The 12245-nt window shown below is 38.5% G+C and overlaps 1 protein-coding gene across 1 annotated transcript in view; it reads left to right on the forward strand.

The window, feature by feature from the left end:
• The window catches only part of cftr (CF transmembrane conductance regulator), a 113209-nt gene that overhangs the window by 517 nt on the left and 100447 nt on the right, over positions 1–12245 (forward strand). Inside the window, exon 2 of the mRNA XM_020525436.2 lies at positions 11601–11711. Coding sequence (XP_020381025.1) covers positions 11601–11711 — 111 coding nt within the window. The remainder of the gene's footprint in view (positions 1–11600; positions 11712–12245) is intronic.

Raw genomic sequence — 12245 nt, forward strand, 5'->3', positions numbered from 1 at the left:
CTCTCTCTCTGTCTCTCACCGTATGCAGAGACGTTGACGGTATAGAGGCCAGAAAATCACGAGCTCATTTAGGATTTCATTGTTGTCATGAAAAGGAAGTATAAAATCACATCGTTACGTTACTCAATGTGCAACGCTTGAAGCTGCCCGGGAAAGTTATGCCGGTCTGATTTACAACCAGTTTATTTGTTATAAATTGGTCCCAGAACTTTCGGAGTGTGCGCCCTTTGTGTTTTCAGGACAGACATTTATTGGGAAAGCAAATCAATTTTGTTTTAATGGGAGAGGATTTAGCTGTGAGCAAAGTGAATTAAAGATCCGTTCGGGGCAGAATGAAAAAAAAATTAGTTGTAAATGTAAATGACAACTATTTACTAAATGTCTCTGTGGGTGATTCATTTAATTGTCAGTTATGTTAAAAGGTGCTTACATGACTGTATATAGTTGCTATACTGTAACTCCGTCAACTCGAATCCCTTATATTTGAACCATGTCTATATGAGAACCGAGAGTGGGGCCAATCACAGCTCAGAATCATTTCAGCCAATCATATTCTAAAATATCAAGCAATCAACTCCTAAAGTCTCATATCCTTGCCTCAGACTCTCAAACCAAACATAATAGGATTCCTGCTCCTATGATGCTGCTTGGCCTGCTGTGTTCATCCAGCTCTACACCGTGTTATCTTTAATAGGATTCTCAATTTCTACATTGTCATTTCGGGTGTTCTCGGGCAGGAAAATTTATCAAACAGACTAGAAAAAAATAACTTTCCCTAAATAAAACAGTTGTCATGCAACCTACATCAAATGTTCAATCACAGAATTAGATTAATCGAATCATACAGTTTGGAAGAGGCCCTTCGGCCCATCGAGTCTGCTCCCACCGAAACAAGAGTTTAAATCTACATTAGTCTGATTTTCCAGCACTGAGCCTTCGACTTAAATGTTATGGTATTTCAAGTGCTCATCCAAATGCTTTTTTTTTGAAAAGTTTGTGAGGTTTCCTGCTTCAGCTACCCTCCCAGGCAGTGCACTCCACATTCCCACCACATTCTGGGTGTAAAAAAAAATCCTCACTACCCCTCCAAAACTCCTCGTTTCACCTTGAAATTATTCCCTTTGTTATTGACCCTTCAACTAAGGTGAACAGCTATTTTCTACCCACCATGCCCATGCCCCTCATAATCTTTTACACCTCAATCAGGTCTCCTCTCAGCCTTCTCTGTTCTAAAGAAAACACCCGAGCGCGTCCAGCCTCGCAACATCCTGGTGTATCTCCTCTGCACCCCCTCTAGTGCAATCACATCCTTTCTATGGTGAGGTAAGCTGACTGTACATGGTACTGCAGTGGAATCTAACCAAAGTCCTGTATACTTCCAACATAATATCCTTGACTTTTTAATCTATGCAGGGACTGATAAAGGTAATTGTCCCGTATGCCTTCTTAACTACCTTATTAACCTGTCCTACCACCTTCAGGAATCTGTGGGCAAACACCCCAAAATCGTTCTGTTCCTCGGAACTTGCTTGTGTATTGTCATTCATTAAGCACTCCCTTGCCTTGTTATACAGCACGCCACCTGAGTCAGCTCTATGGACTAACTACCGATGAGACCTATTTCCATACTTTTGCCCAATACTTTAACATTTAATTCATTTCTCAAGTACATTCCCAATTCCGTTTAGAAATTGTTTCCGTCATACTTCTGGGCAGTGCATAATAACTCCTTGTGTAAAATTAATTCCCCTCAACTTCCTTCTAGCTCCTTTCCCAACTATTTTGAAAGGCCGTCCTTAGGCCATTGTCTTACTGGTGGAAACAATTTCTTCCTGTCTTTTCTATCAAAGCCCCATTAGTCTGATAATTTGTATTATATCTTCACATATTCTTCTCGCTCTAAGGCAAACAACTCCAGTATCCAGCAATAATTCACAGAATGTTACTAACCTCTTCATCCTAACTTCCAGCTCTTCCTTGTCTTCTCTCTGTTATAGAAAAAAATCCCAAAATCGAGCGTGTAAATACACGCCTGAAGTTCAGGGTCCAGTTTTTTTTCCTCATGGCCGATATTCAATAAACAAGAAAGTTTGTTCGAGTGTGATACATTAGAGGCCATAACTACGTAATATCTCACTCTCCAATGCTAACTACGGCCATTGTCCACTCTCCCATTTTCTCTCGCTTCAGCATTTTCCACCTATAACCTCATTCCCAGTTCCTTTAACTCTGGCGTCTCTTGGGAGCGAGCATTAAATGAATTGTGGATCGCCGCAACGAAAAGTGAACTTTGACAAAAACTTGCTCAGGTCATAGAGGGTGCAAGTAGAACAGTGACCCAGAAATAAGTGACATCAACAGAGAGAGAGATGGGAACAGTAAGAGAAAGGTGAAGATACTAACAAAAACAAAAAAGAAAAAGAAACAGATTCTGGAAGAGTGTTGAGGAAGGAAAATACAGGAGAGCTGAGAATGACGGAGGCCCGGTGCAGATTATTCGAGCGATTTGAAATATAACTTCGAGTGAACATAAACATAGAACTATACCACATAATATCTTGAATTTAGCATATCCCGATGATGAGATTTATTGAATCACATCCTGGTCAGTGATTAATATACTTTTTTTATTGTTTTTGTACAGAAATGTATTGGCGCAGGCTGATGGACCTAGTGACCTCTTTCTGTGCTGTAAGCCTCCAATGATTCTATGATTCTCAAGTTGAATGCTATAGGAAATATTTTATTAAACATGTGAACAGTGCACTGGATAAGTTTCTGTGCCAACGAACACAAATCTAAGAATAACAAATCTTCCTTGGATATTAAAAGATCATTGAAATTAAACAGAGACTGAAACATTTTAATTTCGTGTTTGCTGGAGTTCAAAAAGGGAGAGCAACAGAGATATGAATCACAGAAAGTCAGTATGTAAGTGCAGCAAGCGATTAAGAAGGCAAATAAGATGTTAGATGTCAACAAGGAAGATATGGAGGCCATTCAGCCCCTCGAGTCTGCTCCTCTATTTAATAAGATCATGGCTGATCTGATTGTAACCATATATTGGATTGAGATTCACGTTCCAGCCTACACATACCCACCAAATACAAACAGGCACCCCATACACAAAATTCAACCTCCTGATTACCAAGAATCCATTCACTCTGCCTTAAAGTATTCAAACATTCAGCTTCCGCAATGTTTTTCAAGGAGAGTTCCAGAGACTGACCATCCTATGAGAGATTTTTTTGAAACTATCTCTGTTTTAGGTGAATGACTCCTTATTTTTAAACAGTGACCTCTACTTCTAAATTTTCCCACAAGAGGAAACATCATCTGAATGTCTACCCAATCAAGACTGGTTAATAACTTTTATGTTTCAATCAAGTTGCTGCCCACTCTCCTAAACTTCAGTGGATACAAATCCAGCCTCTACAATTTTTCCTTGTAAGAACATCCAACCGTTCCAGGCATGGGTCTGGTAAACCTTCTCTGATCTGCTTCTAACATATTTCTATCTTTCCTTAAATAAGATGACCAATACAGTACACAGTACTCACCATCACAGTCCTGTACAACTAAATATAATCATTAGTTGCAAGGAGAATGGAATATGCAAGTGAGGATGTTTTATTGCAGTTGTACGAAGTGCTGGTGAGGTAGAGTATAGTGTACAATTTTGCTCTTTTTAGTAAAGGATGCAAGTCTGTTTGAAACAGTTCAGAGAGGGCTGACTTGATTGATGCTGAGATGTTGTGGCGGAAGTTGCAGTGTTATCTTATGAGGACAGTTTTGACAGGCTGGAACTGTGTCACTGCAGTTTAGAGGACTGAGAGAGAGATAGGATTCTAAGGGGACTTGACGGGACGAATAAGGATCTTTCATCTGGTGTAATAGACTAGAACTTGGGTGGGGTGGGGGGAGTGGTGGATCACAATTTTAAAATAAGGTCTTCCATTTAAAATGGAGATCAGGAGGATTTATTCCTCTCAAAGGGTTGTGAGCCTTTGGAAATCTCTTCCCAAAGGTAGAGGCATTAAATACATTTAGGTAGAGGTAGATAGATTCCTGACTGCCAAGGCAGTTGAAGATTATGGTAGTACCTGGGAAAGTGGGAGTTAAGGCTAGAATCAGTTCAGCCAGGATCTTATTGAATGGTGGAGCAAGATAGATGGGGTGAATGACTTACTCATGATCCTAATTCTTACATTTGTACGTTCTCCTGTATGGAGAAATGGAGGGCAGTCTTTTGGGTTGATAAATGTTTCACATACACTAGTCTTCACCTAGGCAATCACATGGGTAACAAGTGTGGCTAGGTCGCTTCCAAGTCTGGCTGCTGGAAAGCGCAACTCGAGTAGATTCAGCAGTTCAACCTCAGACTTGCAGATCCAAAATCTCCCTGTCATAGAGTCACAGAGTTATAGCGTCATACAGCACGGAAACAGACCCTTAGGTTGAACCAGCCTATGCTGAACATAATCCCAAAGTAAACTAGTTCCACCTGCTCCTGGCCCATATCCTTCCAAACCTTTCCTATTCATGTATGTGTCCAAATGTCTTTTAAACGTCGTAATTGTGCCCACATCCACCACTTCCTCAGGAAGTTCATTCCACGTGAAAATCACCCTCTGTGTAAAAAAATTGCCCCTATGTCTTTTTTTAAAATCTCTCTCCTCTCACCTTAGGGAAAAGACAACTACCATCAACTCTATCTATACTCCTCATTACTTTATAAACTTCTATCAGGTGGTTCCTCAACCTCCTACACTCCAGTGAAAAAAAACCCAGCCTAGCTGTCTTTCGTTATAACTCAAACTTTCCATACCTGGCAACATCCTGGCAAATCTTTTCTGAACCCTCTCCAGTTTAATAGTGTCCTTCCTATAACTGGGCGACCCTGTTCTTATGCCCACACCAATGAGTAGGTAATCCATTTAATTGATAATGATAAGAACTTGATAAATAAGCAAAGTAGGAACTTTGGCTCCGTGCAGGTCACAAATAAAGTGTATCCAGCGAAGTGCCCACCAACACAATCCGGGGAATTTACTTGTTTTATTGTGACTCCCTGTCTTTGGAGAGCGGTCAGGAAAGTGACATTAAAACAGTGAACCCTCAAACCTGATGGGCCATATGGCTAGTTGTTGTGTTGTAAAGATTGTTTTTCATTGTTATTATTTCTTTGCACATCATGCCTGTCATATATACTTAATGATGAGACAACAGAGATTTAAAATCTTTTTTATCTTTTCTGTTTGGCTATGACAATGAATTTAAAACTGCTTTTAAAACCCTGATTTTAACTCCCCCCATCTGGCGGAAATCAGGTCGGAGAGGAGTGGGACTCATGAAATTAAAGTGAATCCAAGCACTTGATCCCTCTGATACCAGGTTCTTCCCACCAGGACCTGCTTCACTCAGTCCGTTGAACAAGTGAGAGTGACACCTGCAGGAAGGAAGTGTTGTCCGTCTTTAAATATGCAGAGTGGGTTCCGATTGGCACTAACTTTTGTATTAATTGATGCCTTGAGTGGGGTAGCAACCAACGTAGGCTGTCGGTTGTCGACTATATTGCACAACTCTAGCCTTTAACCCGGTAGGATGAACGCTCCAGTCCAAACTTTGGACACTTTTACACAACGTTGTCGCGCTTACCGAAGTTAGTATACAGTGTACATTCAAAGTTGGGAAATTAGACCTGATTCCCCGAAAGTCGATCGTGGGCCAAAAACTGTGAACTTTCCTAAATAGTTAGATTTCCGAGTCGGGAGGAGCAAAGTTTCATAAGAAACCTTATATGGCTGTGACCTCATATGCTGTCAAATTCTTAGCCTTACCTTCACCAAAGAGGCGAAACTAGTCAGTTTGGTTGTGGTTCTTACTAAACCCACCCCCTCCCTCAACATCTTAAGACCCTTTTCAGTTTCTGCCCCATGCATCTTTTATGCCATCCCCAACCCCACTTTAAAATTTATTAGGACCTTTACCACTGTATAGAGATAAAAGTTGACACAATAATTGTATCTGATAGAAGCCTCTAACACCTCGAGGCTGGATGAAAAGTCAATCCCTTTGCACGTTAACTCTAAGAACACTGACTTTAAACTGATGTAAGAAGAATTAGCTGTCAGTGTTGTGATGTTTGCTGAATATGTTGGACAGACAAAATGATTCTACAGCTTTGATTTTATGTATAGGTGCAGATTCGCTTTCTGGCAGGATGCTGTAATTTCTAATTCCCTGCAGTGACATTTTGGAACAAGTTCACAGCAATGAAATTAAACTCACTGCGAGGTGAAAGCCATCAGGCATTATGTGGTGCCATTCCTTTAGAGTGCAGACTTATTCCTGAATCAGTACTTTTCTGAGTTGACTTCACTTTCTCAGCATAAAACTTTAATTTCTAGAACAGCAATATTCTTAAAAAGGTACTCAGATAATCGGAGCCATAGAAATGACATGGCAATTGAGTTGAAGGCAGAATGGGTACAGTGCCTGATAAGCACATCAAGATAAAAGCAAAATGCTGCGGATGCTGGAAACCTGAAATAAAAACAGAAAATGCTAGAGAAATTCAGCAGGCCTGTGGAGGGAGAAACAGAGTTAATGTTTCGAGCCTGATATGATTCATCAGGACCATTGAAACGTTAATTCTGTTCTTCTCTCTGCACAGGCTGCCAGCTCAGCCGAATTTCTCCAAATCTTCTGGCTTTGACAGGAAGTAAGATACAAATGGTGGTGGATTTTTTTTATTCCAAGTTGTGACACAGCAATTGCAGATTGAAGGGTTAACCCATTCCTTTAGAGTAAAGGAGATTAGTAACCCTTGTCCTACTAGCACAATTTGTGAGGAATGAACACAGTGGGAAAATCATTGTCCTACGGTTCAGGGCCAAGGAATACTACAAAACTGACTTTTATTTATATATTATGGTTAATGTAAAGAATCATCCTACGTTGTCACGCATTGCCAGCAAGTTTTATACCAAACCACATAGAACAATATTCAGACTGATAACAGAAAGCTTGGTCAAAGAATTAGATAGTAAGGAGTACCATAAAGGGTAAAAGAGGTGAATCATGTTTGGGATGTTACGAAGGGATTCCCAGAAGTTAGAGCCAGCTAGATGAAAGCACGTCCATGTCTGGTGGAGCCATTAAACTCATGGATACTCAAGAGGTCAGAATTGGAGGAGTATGGAGAGTATTGTGGGACTGGAGATGACAGAAATAAGAAAGCTATGAGGCTTTGGAGGAGTTATACAGCAAAGGTCTCCTGGTGAAAAGGAGCAAACTAAACTTGCATTTCAGAATGCACACACGAAGTATTATAAGTGCAAATTCCACCATACTTTATCAACCCAAACTTTGTAAGACCATGCAGAAGTGCATTGGTTACAAATGGCCGAGTAGTATTATTGCTGGACTGTTAATCCAGGGATCCAGATAATGTTCTGGGGACCCGGGTTCAAATTCCACCACACTAGATGGTGGAATTTGAATTCAATAATTATCTGGAATTAAGAGTCTTGTGATGACTGTAAATCCATTGCTGATTGTTAGGAAAAGCCCTCCTGGTTCACTAATGTCCTTTAGGGAAGGAAACTGCTGTCCTTACCTGATCTGGCCTACATGTGACTCCAGACCCACAACAATGTGGTTGACTCTTAACTGCCCTCTGGGCAATATATGCTGCCTAGCCAGTGATGCCCTCATCCTGTGAATGAATAAATAAAAAGGTTCATCTGTTCAAAAGGGAAACCATTATTTTAACTATTAGCAACTCCCTGCATTATTCAAAGTTAGTGAGAAACTAAAACTAAAACTCTCAACACAAGATTTTTATTCATAAAACTAAGAATTGCGGATGCTGGAGATCTGAAACAAAATAGAAATTGCTGGAGAAACTCAGCAGGTCTGGCAGTATCTTTGTGAAGAAAGCAGAGTTAATGTTTCAAGTCTGATGACTCTTCATCAGAATGCAAGATTTTTTTGTTTAAACACTAATAGAATTGATGTTGGAGTTTTACTGTAAAGGATATGCCACCTGACAAGAATTATACTCATAACTTTGAGCAAGCGCATTGTCCAAGGCAGTGCTCAAATGAATAACAAAAATCTTTTGGGGAAAAAATTCCTGTCTTGGTTCCAAATATGGTGCAGTATTTTGTGACTCACAAAATGAATGTCAGCTTGAATTATGAACATCCATGTTAGGTTGATGTTGACAAATGCATTGTGAACTTATCCTGTGATTTCATGGTTTAGTGACCAGTATTTATTAGAGGGACCCATTCTCACAAAATATAAGTAAATTTGGATCTACTTCAAAGCTGTTATAACATAGGGTTGCTATATGATTGATTAAAATAACCAGTCATGTACCAAAGCCACAGTCTAAAGGTAAGTAATGAAATAGGTTCAAAAAATCATATTTCAATTACATTTTGCTTATCGTATAGTCCTAAAGCATATTGTGATAACTATCGATAGCAGATGAATTAAAGTTAATAGTCATCTCACCATATAGTAAAACACAAAAATGAATCCTGTATATTGTAAGCAATGTGTAAAATTGCATTTGGCTTGAAACAGATTTGTTGTGCAAGAATTATTTAGAAGTGGTTGCCCCATGAGAGAAATGTATAAACTCAGAAACAAATGTTAACATATTACCGTATCTGCGGGTACATTAATATGAACTGCAGATAGTGTTAAAAATGTTCATGAACAAAAATAGAAATCTTTGGATTTTGCTATACAAACCTTTCACCTTATACCGGGCATGTAATGAAACTGCAGCATGAGTGCAGCAAAATGTTGCAAATATAAAGGGAAGGATGTGACAGGGATATTTCAATGAACCCAATAGAAATAATCTGAAAAGAGGAAGTCTCACTTTCCTGAAGGAAAATATATGCTCATGTTCAGTAACTGGTATCCATTTCATTTTTTTTTGTTTCTGTGACAATACAATTGATTTGAAAGCAGATAATGGAGTGATAAAATTGTTTCCTACATTTAAGCATGCCAATATAACAGAAATACTAGCTTTTATACGTACAGTTGGCAGACCAAGTTATTCTGACTTTGTCAACCCTGCAACAAAAGACTATTCTGCTGTTGGTTTACTTCACATTTGAGTTAAGAGAATGGATCAGTTAATTTTAAATATTAAGAGCTTTCAAGGGTGTGTCACTAAAGAAATGGATTCCTAAGTTAAATTTCTTCTTTTGTACATTAAGCTGATACAAATTGAACATACAGTTGTTCCTCAAAATCAGCACCATTAATAGAGATGTAGCTTTTATATTTATAGATACAAAAAATTCATTTTGCTTAATGCCTTCCTTATCTTGATTTGATTTATTTATTGTCACATGTATTCATTACAAATATAGTGAAATGTATAACTTAATGCATTATAGTTGATATTTTGCTTTTGCCCTATTTATGATCAAAGTGAATTGAATTCTTGGAAATTGTGGATATAGATTATAGATAGAGCAGTTCAATTTGCACAGAAGAATTATTCTACATTCACAACGATATAAATGTGAGAGCTATCAAAATATTTAAATTATACACAAATCAGTTGGTATTTGTAAAGAGAAGACAAATTAATGTTTAAATTAACCTATCATTAAAAATACTTTTACTAAACTGTACACAAGCTTCTTAAGTGACACACAGTAAAAATATAACATAGATAGGGGAAAATATGAGAAATAAAATAGATAAGGGGCTAAAATTATCAGTAAAGTTAATGCAACTTAATTTCAATTGCCTTCCAGTGGTCTTGTATGCAGAGTATCAAGACCAAGAGTCTTCAAGTGAAGATGGATTGGAATACAGGCATTAAGGAAAATATGCAGGCATCATTTAATCCTCATTTTGAAGTCATACAAACTGTCTATATTTGTGTATTTTTCATGACAAACTTTCCTGTCATTAGCAGAGTTGCAGCACCTACACTTCTAGAATATCTGTCAGGTAATTTCTTTTTAAAGTCTAAAATGCTGTCCAACTGCATTGAAAGGTTTTATTTATTTTTGGAGATATGCAAATAATTTTGAGTAACAACACAAGGGAAAAGATTGCTTTGAAAAGCTAAGTCAATTTTGAATGTAATTTGTACCTGCATTCTTATGTTAATTTGATTGATTTGGTAACCCCCTTAACTCTCAGTCACAAAGTTATGGATTCAAACTTCCCTACTGAATATGAGCACACAATCCAGGCTTCCACTTCAGTGCTGTGGTGGGGGAGTGATAAGTTATTTCAAGACATTAAACTAACATCCAGTCTGCCTATTGAGATGTATTGCAGAGGTCCAATAGCATTGTTTGAAGACAAACAAATGGTCCTCCTTCAACAGTGAATCATCATTACTGAAAACATTTCTTTGGCTATTCATTTCATTTTCCATTTCTGGGATCTTGCTGTTGCAAATTGGAAGCCACATTTCCCTATGTAACAATAATGACTGCCATTCAAAAGTACTTACTTGGCCATAAATCATATTGGGTGCCCTAAGAGCATGAAAGAAATTATATCAATAAAAATTATGAATGTTTTTTTATGATGGTATTTACCATTAGGAGAATAAGGCGCAACCTTATGTGGGAACATCAGGGAGGAAATTAGGCTTACACATGAAACAGGTAGCAAGTATGCTTATTCACTCAGCTCGGCTTATTACTAAGCTTATTCATGACACTCAGTTATATTGCATACCGATTTGTGTATCTTGTTGCTTTTAGCAACAGCAATAAGATCTGACTGCAAAACCAGGAGCAGCCCTCAGGTAGGTCCTATGAGAAGTGGATGTGATGCTGGTGTGGGTGAGCCAGATCAGCCAGTCTGGGCGAGCACTGCATCTCTTCCTAAGTGTACATTTATCACAAATTCAGAATTAACAACTAGCACAATGGTGACTTTGTAAGCACTGTTTTTTGTGTAAAAACCTACCTTGTTCACTAATGTCTTTTAGGGAAGAAAGTCTTCTGACCTTACCTAGTCTAGCCTACATGTCACTCCTGACCCACAGCAATGTGGTAGACTGCTAAATGACCTGTGATGTGCCCCAGCACCCCACTCAGTTCCAGGACAACTGAAGATGAGCAATAAATGATGGCCTAGCCAGCAATGTCCACAATGCATGAACAAATAAAAAAAATTATGAGCTGTTGGTCAGCAGCCTCCCATAGTCATTTTGAGAACCAGCTGAACTAATATTCAGCCCTTCCTGATATAGGACAGAAGTTAGTGCCAGGAGGCATATAAATAACCTGGAGATAACCTGCTTTGTCTTGTCAACATTGAGCCATTTGCCCTCAGCTGGGAAACCCATACAGTATTGTGGCTGAAATGGGTAATTTAGAGTACTAATTGCACTTTAGGTACTCAAGCACACTAAGGATTCCATAAAGTGAAATGGTGTACTCCCAGCTTATGAAAATCCTGTACCAGGAGCACAAAAATGGATTTTTTACCTCTTTGTAAAATGGAAGGATTTGAAATTGTATCTGGGATATCCTGGCAATGGCCATGGTGTTATAGTTGAATAAACAATTTTTTAATGTTGTATTCCATAGGTGGCCAAGACCCATTTTGAAAAAAGGCTACAGACAGAAACTGGAACTGTCAGACATCTATCAGATTCCTTCATCTGACTCTGCAGATGAACTTTCCGAGATGTTAGAAAGGTAAGTGAAAGAACTTTCTTAATAATGCTTTCCTCAACATAGTGTTCAATAACTTATATGAAATATGAATGCATAATTATGAACAATGAATTATAAAAGCTTTACACGTTTCATATTAGTTAAATGAATCTATGAGGCCACAAATATGATACAGTCTTCTCAAGTTACATACAGAGAATAGGCTAGACTTTCCTCAGCTACACTATACAAGATTGTGTAATATATTGAAAAATATCAAGGGGATTCAATTGAAGAGGCTTGTAACTGCCATTACAATTTACTGCCCTGTACTGCAGTAAGACAAGAACTCAAATCCTCCTTGGCCACCCTATGTAAGAAACAGCCAGACTTGGGGCCCAGAAACTTAATTGATTTTCATTGTTACAAGAACAATTCCAGGGACCAGTAGGAGAAGAAAACAATAAATTTAGTATCAGAGATAGTAGGAACTGCAGATGCTGGAGAATCTGAGATAACAAGGTGTAGTGCTGGATGAACACAGCAGGCCAAGCAGCATCAGAGGAGCAGGAAGGC

This window comes from Rhincodon typus, chromosome 18 (genome assembly GCF_021869965.1).
Source record: "Rhincodon typus isolate 14 chromosome 18, sRhiTyp1.1, whole genome shotgun sequence".
NCBI lineage: Eukaryota > Metazoa > Chordata > Chondrichthyes > Orectolobiformes > Rhincodontidae > Rhincodon > Rhincodon typus.